The sequence below is a fragment of the Myotis lucifugus genome, unplaced genomic scaffold (genome assembly GCF_000147115.1).
Source record: "Myotis lucifugus unplaced genomic scaffold, Myoluc2.0 scaffold_8, whole genome shotgun sequence".
NCBI lineage: Eukaryota > Metazoa > Chordata > Mammalia > Chiroptera > Vespertilionidae > Myotis > Myotis lucifugus.
The window spans coordinates 4,350,618-4,364,078 of record NW_005871056.1 but is presented as its reverse complement, the minus strand read 5'-3'; the positions used below and the strand labels follow the sequence as shown (position 1 = coordinate 4,364,078).

The 13,461-nt window shown below is 45.9% G+C and overlaps 1 protein-coding gene across 1 annotated transcript in view; it reads right to left on the bottom strand.

Annotated features, from left to right (window-relative positions):
* Positions 1–13,461, bottom strand: part of NEK11 (NIMA related kinase 11) — a 152,687-nt gene that overhangs the window by 22,531 nt on the left and 116,695 nt on the right. The window contains exon 15 of the mRNA XM_023749322.1: positions 12,310–12,406. Within this exon, the coding sequence (XP_023605090.1) occupies positions 12,310–12,406 (97 nt within the window). The remainder of the gene's footprint in view (positions 1–12,309; positions 12,407–13,461) is intronic.

The following is a 13,461-nucleotide window of genomic DNA, read 5'->3' as shown; positions in this document are numbered from 1 at the left end:
AGCAAGTATGCTATTCACGTGCATCAGCTGGGAACTGGGTTTTCAAGTCTTGGACAAAGAGTAGCTGGCTCTGAGGTGCTGCTGGCAGGTGGGCAACTGCGCCACCTAGAGCCTGGATCTAGGCACAGCGTGAAGGAACATCGGGAGGGAGTCAGGCTTGCCATGCTCTCTGTCCAGACAACACAGAGCAAACAAGCTTGCTGATCGCAGCTCAGGAAATTCCCTCTGTCCCCTCTGTCCCAGTCAGAGGTCCTTTGGGCACCATTTTATGGCACCGTCTTGATACATGGAAGTGCCTTCCAGAGACTCGCACCTGCCCCTCAGGACCGGGGGAAAGGCCGTTAGAAAGTACTTGCACCTCAGGTAATGAAAAAATGGATATTATGGACTGAATTGTGTACCCCACCGAGTCATATGTTGAACATCACTCCATTTGGAGACAGGACCATGAAAGAGGCGGTTAAGTTTAAATGAGGCTCTTAGCATGGCACTAATCCAATCAGACTGTGTCTTTAGAAGAGGAAATGTGGACAGAGAAACACCAGGGATGCACCCCTATGGAGAAAAGACCAGCCTGGCTCCCACCAGCACAGGAAGACAGAACACGCCCTCTTTCAAGTGGAGTTGAAGCCCTAGGACTCTGGCATTCTTCCAGCCTTTCTAAGGCAGTGGTTCTCAACCTTCCTAATGCCACGACCCTTTCATACAGTTCCTCATGTTGTGGTGACCCCCAACCATAAAATTATTTTCGTTGCTACTTCATAACTGTAATTTTGCTACTGTTATGAATCGTAATGTAAACATCTGATATGCTATATGTGTTTTCCGATGGTCGCAACCACAGGTTGAGAACCGCTGTAAGGTTTGCCCATTGTTCTGTACCTACACCACTCAGGGGCTTCTGGCTGTTTCCCGACCACGCTCAGGTGGCACAAGGATCACATGCCCACCTGTGCCCCTCACGCACACGGGGGGTATAAGAAAAGCAGCCGAGACTCCCTGACTCGACCTATCTTACCAAGAAATGACATAACACTTGTTTAGGTTATTCATTTGACAATGTCTCCCTATTATACCGTCGGAGGGAGCCTGCGCCTTCCTAGGGTCCCGTGAGCTGGGGGCCCAGGTGTGGCTGTTTACGCCGCAGCTGAGGACGGAAAGGGTCGGGTGGCAAGCTGGCTTTCCTCATCTAATTTGACAAATTAAAAACGATTAGAATCAAAACTCAACAGATACAGCAACGAACAGACGAGTTCCTGCTGAACCTGCAGTACCTGGTGGTGTTCTCAGCACCGAACAGATTGTAAATGTTTCAAAATAATACAGGAACAGCTGTGTTCATTATTATAATTTTATCATAAATATGCTTAATTGTTTCAAAATAATGCCTATTGCCCCCAGCTGGGAAAAGTACAAGTTTACTACAAATCAGGCACAGTCTTAATGGAAATCAAAGACATAACGTTTTATTTATGGCTCTAAAGAGAGAAAAAATGAATAAGGAAGAAGAAACCGGAGACACTAGGAAGACTGAAGAAACCTTGGCACCATGAACGTAAATGTTGCCTTAAGAAGCCCTTGAACTTGCACCCCGTGGCCTCCACTCCCCAACCCTGGACATCTGTTTTGCAGTTGACAATAGCTACAAGGGCCCCCTTAGGATCATTTGCTTGAAAGCAGGATTTCGAATTTGTATAGAAAAACAACAGAACAAGCGTTTTCATGGTCACTTGGACACCAACTGGTAAAGCCAGGGGCTGGAGGATGGCAATCAAAAGGGTCAAGTAAGAATATGAGAAGGGAAGCATCTAGCATTTCCTGGGCCCCCTTATACTAAATACAGTGCTATTTAATACTTAAGCTAATGACTTTCCATTTTCCAGGGGAAGAAACAGATGTGGAAAGGCAAGGGACTTGTCTAAGACCACAGAGTAAAAAGAGCCAGTTGCAAACACAGACAGTTCAGATTTTAAAATCTACCTTCTGTTCATTACAGCAATTTACCGCCGAGGCCTCCCATTGCTACTGAAGTGGAGCAAATGAAATTGGGACATAAATGTGTTAAACTTCAGCGGGCGGGGGCGCGCACACACACACGTATTAGAAAACACATGTAGAGAAGACTTTTGGGAAAGGTGCGATCCTGAGGGCACAGATGTGAGCACAAGGCCAAGAAGGGGAAGAATGGCTAAGAAGCCCGCATGGGAACATTTTATTTTGCTCCTAAGAAAGGGAGGAAGCAAGAGATGCCAGAAAACTGGGATGAAGCTGGGGAAGAAGACCCGGAGGGGGTGTAGTAGACTTTGGGCTGTACCCCAAGCTCCCCCTTCAGGACTGAAGTCTCATTCCCCAGCTGCTGGGCGTGCCCCTGGCAGACAGCCCTCATCCTGCAGCCCCGGGAATGGCCCTCTCGCCAGGGCTCACCCCTTCCTGTGTTCCTGCGGCCGGTGCTGGGGGACACGGGGCTCTCAGGCTCAGCCCCTCAAGCCCACTTGGGACAACTCTGCAGCACCATCCCAGCTTCCGCGCATCTCCTGCCCCCCTCCCCCATGTCTGCCCCCTTGCAGAAAATTCTGCAGGAAAGTCATCTCAGAGCCTGCTTTGCAGCGAGTCTACCTGCAACAGGTGGCTCATGAGCATTTTGTAAGAACAGGGAAGCCTAGTTATTAGTTTGAAGTCACTTAGATATTCGTGATATGAAGCCTTTATCACCAGCTTCCAAATGTGCAAAAAACAAAAAATGTCCAGTGTACTCACAGGTGACTGAGGTAGCAGGAGTGTTAGGGGAAATGGATAAAGAAGTCGGAGTTTCCAGTCTAGGCCGAGACGGTGCAGAATGGAGACAACACAGACAGAGGTGAGATAGGCACAACACCCAGGGTGTGCAGAGGTCTTGGGAAGGGCTGTCAACTGCAATAGGACATGGACTCAGCACTTGAGCCCAAGTACCTGGACCTGGAGGGCAGAGCCACGCTGGCTGACCCGGGGGAAGCTGGGGCTGAGCCTCACCTTCACAGAAAGGGGTCAGATCACCCCGGGCCAGGGAAGCAGGGACCCCAGGTCCACGTGATGAAGAAGGCGCCAGCTGAGCCGCGTACAGACCTCTCCTTCCCGTTGGAAGAGACAGGCTCCTCCTCTGAACTTCTGGGCACTGGCTCCACTCGGCGGCACGTGTCACGCATCCCCATCTTGCGACTCACACGTCAGGGGTCCGATCTCCCTACCTAGGGTGTAAGGTGTCTCCCTTGGTAAGCGCCTCACAACACTTACCGGCCCGCACCTAACAGACTCGCAAGAAAAACACAGTGAATTGATTGCAGATCTGAGATAGTTGAGCAAGAAATCCAACTGGCTGCGGAAGGGTCCTTAAATGTTACATGTACAGTTAGAACCGCTGCTCTGGGGCAGGAGCCCTCGCTGGCTGGTCGCCAAGCCTTTCTTACGTACAAGCCTCTGTTGTTGTTTTGAAATTGAAATGCTGGTTTCAATCAGCGGTTCCCTCAGAAATGCTGCCTGACGCTGACCTTGTGTTAGAGAAATGGGATGTCGGAGGCATAACTAACACCTTTACAATGAGATTTAGAAAGTGGAGGAGGAAAGAACCAGCACTTCATCTGTGTCTCCTCTGAAGGGTTATTTCAATCAGCGAGGCAGAATGAGCTTTATTCACACAGCACTTGGAAATCCTGAAATAGCAAGTCATTTGTGTTGAATATATATATTTGACAAAGGAGAAGCCTGGCTCAGAGAATGAGGTGCTGTCGAAATTCAGATATCAAATACCCAGCAACTCAGAAAAGCATATAAAAAGGCATAACATTTGAGAGCAGCAGACCCAGCCTGGATGCTGGCGTTGGCCTTGGGCGTTTTACTTAGTTAGCCTTTTTGTGTCATGGACTTTGCACCTTTCACGTGGGCTGGCACGTACTTTTGACTACAAGTGAGAACAAGTAGATTCCAGAGCATGAAGCCAGGCCCGTGGAAGGCCAGGCTTTGGTGCCTCGGAGCTCCCACTGTCGCCATCCCACCTTGGCAGTGGTTACCAGCACTGTCAGAATCAACCAGATTTCTCTGGTTTGGCTCAGTGGACTGAAGGGTCCCAGGTTCGATTCTGGTCAAGGGCAATGCCCAGGTTGTGGGCTTGATCCCCAGTAGGGGGCATGCAGGAGGCAGCTGATCAACAATTCTCTCATCATTGATGTTTCTATCTCTCTCTCCCTCTTTCTTCCTCTCTGAAATAAATTAAAAATATATATTTTTAAAAACACAGACTTCTCATGGAAACAGCCCTGCCTCTTACTAGCTGTGTGGCGGAGGCAAAGTTCCTTCACCTGCTGAAATACAGCCTCTTTCCTCATGAAATGGAGAACCTTACGCACCTCATGGGTATGTTGAGAGGGGTCTGGTTTAGCGCGCCCCCTGGTACAGAGGATGGGTGCACTGAGAGCACGCTTCCCTCCCCACAAACATTGCTATGGGTTTCGTCCAGTTCAGAACCTGAGCTGATACTATCATGAAACTCATGCCGTTCCATCTTGGAAACATTTCCAGCTCAACACTCCAGTCACTTTTATAATGATTGCTACTATGCCATGAGCTATATGTCGGGTTAATGAGAAGGATGATCAAGGTCACGGGTTTCTCATCTTCAGTTGGACCTTCCTCAGACCAGGTTTTCCTATAATTCAGCAGTTCTCAACCTGTGGGTTGCGACCCCTTTGGGGGTCGAACGACCCTTTCACAGGGGTGGCCTAAGACCATCGGAAAACACATATATAATTACATATTGTTTTTGTGATTAATCACTATGCTTTGATTATGTTCAATTTGTAACAATGAAAATACATTATGATTCATAACAGTAGCAAAATTACAGTTATGAAGTAGCAACAAAAATAATTTTATGGTTGGGGGTCACCACAGCATGAGGAACTGTATTAAAGGGTTGCGGTATTAGGAAGGTTGAGAACCACTGCTATAATTGAAAGTGGGAGAAAAAACTGCAGGAGCTTGTGAGCCATCTACCTGAGGCTGAACCAACCACTACATTTCACCTCAGTGTGACGCCGAGAGCCTCCTGGTGCCTCCTGCAGCCTCTAAATAGTTGACTTCTGCCCACACCACAGCACTCGGCCAGGGCTGTGCTCTGACCTTGGCAAGACCTTTCCAAACAGCTGACGTGGAGGCCAACAAGGAAAGTGCCAGCAGCCCACAGCCCTGCAGCACTCAGGAAGCCTCTGTAGTCACGGCAGCTGACAAGATCAGTGCCATCTGGCCACGATGGGTCTCTAGGACCCACACAAATACAGGGGCCAGTTTTGAGCCACGGAAGGGGCATGCAGCCCACTAGACACGCCCAAGCACCATGGAAACCGCCTCGTTCTCATCCCCCTCGATAAAGACTATATGTCAAATGCCTACTCGCAGGAGCAGCAATGCCACTGGGCGTGATGCTGCACGTCACCACACGGACGTCTGGTCTCCAGGCGTTAATCATCTAACTGATGACACCAAATCAGCGGCCCTGCAAGGGTGACTCCCCCCCTACATGTTGGATATTTAATGCACCATAAACCCCTTCCCCTCATTAAGATAATTCACACACAAGTCACTGGCTAGATGGAAAAAGAAAGGATCACTTTGTATTAACCTGTGCAAGTAACATCATTTGACTGCCAACGAGCAATGTTTCTGGTAAACTGTGTTGGAAATCTCAGCTGAAACCTGAGGCCAAAAGTGGCTTCTTCCCTCCCACAGAAAATCTAGGCTTTGGTTCATTTTGTCTACTTGACTCTCAAGTGTGTTTGCTGAGAGAGATGCAAACACGGCTCCCTAAATTAAAAAATATATACATACCAAAGCAAGTAAAATGACCCCACAGAGTAAGACTACATTTATAAAGGAGGTAGATAGATAGATAGATAGATAGACAGAGATAATATAAAACATAAAATGCAATACTCTGTAGGAAACTGAAGAAACTCTCACATTGCCGGTGGGAATGCAAATGGCATTTGGAAATACCTACTAGTATATGCATAAATGTTCCCTATATGCATTTATCCCTCAATCAAGCAATCCCACACCTAGAAATGTATTTCAAAGACAAACTGGCAATAAAAAAGAGCTGGATACTATTCATTATAGTACTATTCTAATAGCTAAAGACTAGAAAAGCCCGTATGTCCACCTAGGGAACAGACTGAATAAACAATGGTACATCCACACAAAGAGCTTGGAAGCTATAGAAGAGGAATGGAGTATATTGCTAGGTATTACTAAGTCATCTTTAGGATATGTTGCTAAGTGAAGCTGACAAAAGTTTATATATGCTACCAATTTCTTAAGAAGTGAGAGGGAAGGTGCATTTATTTGTGTGTATTTGTGTGTGTGTGTGTGTGTGTGTGTATTTGAAATGTATTTTAAAAATGAAAGGATGAGCCATAAAATTTAAAAATAATATTCCTTTTTTGGGCAAGGTAGAGAATAGGGTAAAGGATCCAGACAGAAGCTGGTCCTCTTTAAAATGTCTTTTTATAGATTTAACTTTGGGCTCATGGCAACACTCTACATAATTAAGAAACAAATGTAATAAAACAAAAGTGGCTGTTAACATTTTAAAACAAATAAGCCTCAGTATGCCCATACAGATAGTAATGACTCAGCAAGTATAGATCAGGGCAGGCTTGTGAGGAAATTACTGAGGGGGAGGAAAATCCATGTGCACAGGCTGGAGAGACCAGCCCCTGGAGCTCACCGAGCGCAGCAACAGTGCCTTTTCAGCCACGTGACTAACATTTACTATTAGATCTGATAATTCACTGGCCATGGGGCAGAATACACGGAAGGGTTCTGCCTCAATAGGGGGCAGCTGTCACCCATAGTTTAATTGCTGCCCGGATCCCACAAAACAAAGCTAAAAGTAAGACCCAAAAGTATCAAACTGTTTTCAAGTAACTGAACTGAATCCTAAAACAAAGCTTAAGACTATTTCTTGCAATACGGAAATATCCAGCACCCAACAAGGTAAAATTCACAGTGTTTGACATTCAATCAAAGAGTACCAGGCATACCAAGAAGTAGGAAAATATGACCTATAATAAGGAGAAAAAGAAACTGAAGCCAAGCCAGAAATGGCACAGATGTTAGAACCAGCAGATAAGGACATTGAAATTATTATGGCTGAAGGAAAGACTGAACATGTTAAGCAGAAACTTGGGAGAGATAAGAAAGACTCAAAACTTCTAGAGAGGAAAACTATAATATCTGAGATAAAAAATATACTGGATGGGATTAACAGCAAATTAGATATCGCAGAAGAAAAGATTAGTTTAAATGAAGACATAGTAATAGAAATTATCCAAAATAAACAGACAGGGGTAGGCCTAAAAAATAACCAGGGCATCAGTGAGCTGTGGGACAACTTCAAGAAGCCCGAGATCTGTGTGACCGTAGTTCCCACAGGGAAGACACACATCTATGCTGTCAAATACTGTGTGTTTTCTGTGCCTCCTGCACGAGTTGGCAATGCAGGGGTGATTCAGAGTTGTGGCCCCACAAAGGGATTGCATCCCTCATCATTAAGAGCATTTCTTAGGGCCCAGGTGTTTTCCAGGGCATCAACTTCCAACTGGAGAAACGGGCCCAGCAGCTCCCCGACCCTCAGGCCTTCTCCATGGCCTCCCATTCTCAGGCTGTGGCTTAGTGAGCAGATCCCTTCCCTAGAACCTGTCCCACTGAGCAAAACGGTGGAGGCCACTCCTGCCCCTTGTTCCCAGGCACTAAGGACCCTGGGCGACTGAGTAACCCTGACGAGTCCCTGAAAGGGGAGTTGGAAGTCCAGCCTCAGAATTCCCTAGGTAGGGAGTTGCTCTCGTAGCTTCGTGGGTCCAGAGGCCTTCGGAACAACTGCTTGTGAAGTGTCTGGCCTCCTTGTGACCATTCTCCTCGTGTGGGAATACAGGAGCTCGGCTTTGCAAGGCTCTAACACAACTATTCATAAACCTAGATCCATATCCACAACTACTGTCCAGTTTCAATGCGGCCTGTGATGCTAAGGGATGAGTCCACTTGCGTGATATTCTGGAAAAGGCAACACTAGCGGGACAGGAAAGAGATCAACGTACCACCAGGGCAGGTGTGACAGGAGAGATGAACTACGAAGGGGGAGCTCGAGGCAATGTTTGGAGATGAGAAAACTGTTCTATAATCTTGATTGTGGTGGCAGTTATGTGACTATATGCATTTATCAAAAATAATAGAACCATATACTAAAAGAGTGAATTTTATATGTAAGAGTGATGTATTTGTCAAAATTCATAGAACTATATACTAAAAAGAGTTTTACTAGATATAAATTATATTCTCCTTAATAAAATAAATGGAAAACAAGTGAGTTAAAAAGCCCCCAAAATTAAGGCCTCAAAAACATAAGTATATGTTTATATGGTCTTTGGCTTTTATTCAGGTTAATTCAAATGTTTCTGATCAATGTTACTGCAATCAATTTATTTGTTTTTAAAAAAGATTGACTCCAACTCACACTCTGGTAACAAACTCCTCCCAGGGTCAAAGTTCTCTTTAGTCAGTGCTTCTCAAACTTGAATGTGTTCATGAATCTTCAGAAAGTTTATTAAACTACACATTCTGATTTGGGACAGGTGGGGCCAGGGAGTCTGCATTTCTCACAAGCTTCTAGGTTGTATCAATGTTACTGGTCTGTGGACCACACCTCAAGCAGCAAGGCCACGGACATGAGAGAGATCACTGATATATAGGACTGAGAATTATTCATTCAGATTGAACAAGCCCTCATGACACGATACATTGAGTTGGCTGGTGCAAATGAAAGGATGGTCCCTTGGCAACAGTGTGTCACTATCCTCAGAGCTGAAAGCTGAGCAGCTGTCATTCCACAGTTCACCTCTTTGGCTTCCAGTGAAAGCCCGGAGCCAGGCCTGGAATCAACTCCAGCTCAAGGGGGTAAACAAAGCTCTTTACAATAGAAAACTCTGCCCTGAAGGTAGAGACTTTGACTCCCATAAAAACACAGAGGCTCATCCATCCACCATCATCCATCCATCATCCCATCCATCCATCCATCCTTCCACTATCATCCATCCAACATTCCTTCCTTCCTTCCATCCATCCATCCATCCATCCATCCATCCATCCATCATTCCATCCATCCATCCATCCATCCATCCATCCATCCACGAATAGCAACTTCTCTTCAAATGTACATGGAAATTACTCCGCCAGAAAGAAAGTCAATGCTATTCCTTGTGATTCTGCTGACATTCCAAGGACTTTGCATGGCGCCACCTAACCACTGCAGGGGGCTGTCTGTGGGCCAGCGGGGGAGTGGGTCTGTGGAGCGGTTTCCCAGCAGGAATAAGAAGGGGCCAGGACAGGAAGCCAAGTGTTGAAGGATGGGAAATGCTGGCTTTTATATTCAACAACTTTATGAAATTTTCCCAGAGAATTGGCACTTCTTTTTGCATACTGAAAACAAGATGCGATGTAAACGTTTCCACAGACAGCTTCTTCCGCCCACAGATGCCTCCGGGTTTAACACATCACCTAACAGACTCATGCATGCCAACACCTTCAGATACATGGCTTGGGGGCGTCTTCCAAGAGGAAGCAACCACGTGTATATTGAGAGTCTATTATAAGTTACCGTTTATCGAGCACTTACTAGGTGCCATGAGCTACCCTAGTGCATTGCATACATTCATGACTTCAACTAACCCTCACAACAACCCCATGAGGTGGGAACTATGATTAGCCCCACTTTACAGCAGAGAACTCTCAGGAAAATGAGGCTGGATAACTCGTCCAGGGGTGTAAATCCCAGCAGTCACTGTCCCCCACCCCCACATCCCTCCTGACCACTGTGCTGGGGTCTACGCTAGGCCAGACACGCACATATTAATGGCACTGAGCCCCAGGTCTCCCCGCTGGGAGAACTTGAAGAACGGGGCAGCACCTTCACATACATCGCTCCCAACTTCCTCACAGAGCTCCGTTCTCTCACAGGAGATGATGAAGCCACAGGGGCATCAGTGTCTGAGCTGGAAGGGTTGTTATTACCTAGATCCCGACTTTCTTATGTAAAATGGCTGTGGCGGGAGCAGGTTTGGTAGGGAAATCAGGGGTTCCGTTTAAAAGGCCTCGTGGACATCCGAGGGCAGACGTCCAAGAGCAGGTGAAAATTCTCTTCTGGTTCTGGAATGGACTGGAGCTTTGTGTCGTGGAATGTAAGGGGATGACAGGTGATTCTGCCAGAGGAACAATGCCATCCACAGGGGAGTAGCCCAAATTGCACCCATCCACATGGAAACAAGAGCCGGGTAATACTTGGTCAAAGTCAGTCAGACAAGAAGGAGAAAACAGCATGCCAGGAATAAAATCCCTGGGATGCATCTTGGTCATTTGCTTTGGCAAAGCCACTTTCATGTGAATTATTTAAAGCATTTCATAACATGCCAGGAAATAGGATGTTGCACACTTTGCAAAAATAATATTCTTAGATAAAAAAATCTGACAATATTATATTATTAAATTTTAAGGGTGAAATAAAAGTCACTTCTCTTTGAAGGTTACCAACTGAAAAATTAGCAAAGCCTTCTCCATAAACTTCTAGCAAGGAGCAGTGGAAGTAGGTAGAGGTGGGAGAGTTTGGTCCAAACTCCCTCACTTCCAATTCCTGGGAACTGCTTGTTGCCATGGTAGCTATGCTAGTACATGACCACTCAGGTATAGGAAGAACTTGAAGACAATAAGCATCTCACTACATTACCAGCTTTAGGTTTGAAAATAACTTTTGGCACTTCTCTCTCTCTCTTTTTTTTTTCTTCAAACTTTAGCTTAGATGATGTTGCGCTATACTGCAATATAAATGCAAATCGACTGAAAAATAACTTTTGCCAAAATTCCTTCACTATTCAACCAGCACCATATGAGAAGTAGATTTTAGAGAGACGTGTCTGAGTTGGAACATCTGTAGGAGGGGTCTGCAGACAACACAGCCCACAGGACAAACCTGGAAGGCCAGCTATTTTTGTACATCTTGTGAGCTAGGAATGGTTTTCCTATTTTTATTTATTTATTTAACTTATTGTTAAAATTGTATTAAATTTATTGGGGTGACATTGGTTAATAAAATTATATAGGTTTCAGGTGTACGATTCTATAATACATCATCCGTATATTGCATTGTGTGTTCACCACTCACAGTCAACTCTCCTTCCGTAGCCACATATTATTTTTAAATGGTGGGGAAAAAATCAAAAGAAGAATATTTTGTGATACTTGAAACTTAAATGAAATTCAAAATTCTGTCTGAAAATCATGTTTTATTGAAGCACAGCCAGACTTATTTATTCGCATATTGTCTATGGCTGCTCTTGTGTTACACAGTAGTCGAGTAGTTGTGACTAAAAACATATGGTCCACAGAGCAGAAAATACTGACAGTCCAGCCCTGTACAGAGAGGACTCGCCAACCCTTGATCTAGACACTGAGCTGTATGTGCAAGGGAAGTTAGACTAAGAGACGGGGTGTCGCTTCTTTGCCAAGAAGTCTCTAACACAGTGATGGCGAACCTTTTGAGCTCGGCGTGTCAGCATTTTGAAAAACCCTAACTTAACTCTGGTGCCGTGTCACATATAGAAATTTTTTGATATTTGCAACCACAGTAAAACAAAGACTTATATTTTTGATATTTATTTTATATATTTAAATGCCATTTAACAAAGAAAAATCAACCAAAAAAATGAGTCCGCGTGTCACCTCTGACACGCGTGTCATAGGTTCGCCATCACTGCTCTAACAGATGCCGTCTTTGTTTTTTGGGGCTGATATCACCACACACCACACTGGGTAGCTCATAAACAACAGAAATTTACAACTCAGATGTCTGGAGCCTGGGAAGTCCAAGATTAGGCCCAGTGTGCCCACCCTCGTCCTGGCTCATAGCTGCTGCCTTCCCTCTGTGTGGGGCCTCTTTTATAACACTAATCCCATGCTTGAGGGCTCCGCCCTCACAGGTTAAGCACCTCCCAAAGGCCCCACTTACCAATGGGGGTTAGGATGACAACATCTGGATTTTGGGGGGACACATTCAAACCATAGCAGGTGCCTTCAATGCAGATTCAGGCCTTTCAACCAAACTTGTGCAACTGTATTCACTGTTGCATCTTGGAAAACATAGCTGCTAGAAAAGCATGGCATGATGGGATCACTCTGTTTGTCAAGAGGTTCTAACACTGCCCTGTCCCAGGGCTCAGGCAGTACCCTACTTACTCCCTCATGCGTTGCATCTCAGTCCCGGCCGTGGCGCTGCTGAAAATTGTTGGTCCGGGGGACACGTCTGGAACTGCGCCGGTGACTGTCCTGGTGTCTGAAAATCAATGCACAGCCCTTACTGACTTCATCAGCACCCAGCATCCTCAAGGCAACATTCAAGGGCAACAGAAAGCAGAGGCTAATCCACCTTTGACAAAGGTCATGCCACAATAATTAGAGAGGAAGTCAGCGATGCCATGCACATTAAAGAGGTTTATTCCAAATGACAAGATTATTTACACTCTTAATGTGCATGAGGAATTCCAGGACCAAGCTGCTCAAGAAGGATTATTTAAACAGAACACGACTGTTTAGAACAGGGGTCCTCAAACTACGGCCCACGGGCCACATGCAAATACAAATATTGTATTTGTTCCCGTTTTGTTTTTTTACTTCAAAATAAGATATGTGCAGTGTGCATAGGAATTTGTTCATAGGTTTTTTTTTTAACTATAGTCCGGCCCTCCAACGGTCTGAGGGACAGTGAACTGGTCCCCTGTTTAAAAAGTTTGAGGACCCCTGGTTTAGAAGACGGGCTTTTCAGACTGTAAAACGCAGGGAGAAATGCAGGGATGGAAAAGCAGTCGTGCTCGGGGAGCCTTAGGCCAGCTTCCTTCAGAAGGTGTGGCTGTTGGCTTCTGACGCCTGAGGAATTTCCTCTGACAAACTTCATTTTCCCTTGAACTCAATTCTACACCTGAGCATTAGCTCTTTGCAGTGGAAAGCAAGATGCCGACCGGGTCATCTGCAGCCTTGAACTTCAGCAGAATGGAGCAGAAGGCCCAGGCTGGGTTTGGGAGGTAGAGCTGTCAGTGAAGGCTGCGGTGTTACAAAGTCTGCGGAACAAGCCCCAGCTTTGACAGAGATGCCCTGGAGGCTCACACAGAAAGTGGTGGAACTGAAGGGAAAGAAACTGTCACCAACTGAAACAACACTACTTTCCACGGAGCAGCTAGAGCCGGTCCCTGAGCCTGGGGCTCAGGGTAACCCAGAGCTGACTTTGTGTCTGGGCTCTCCCTGGAGCTGGGGGCAGAGGCCCCCCTCTGTGTTCCTTAGATCTCCCACAAGGCGCCTCAGACCCCCGTTAGGAAGTAACTTTGAACACCCTAA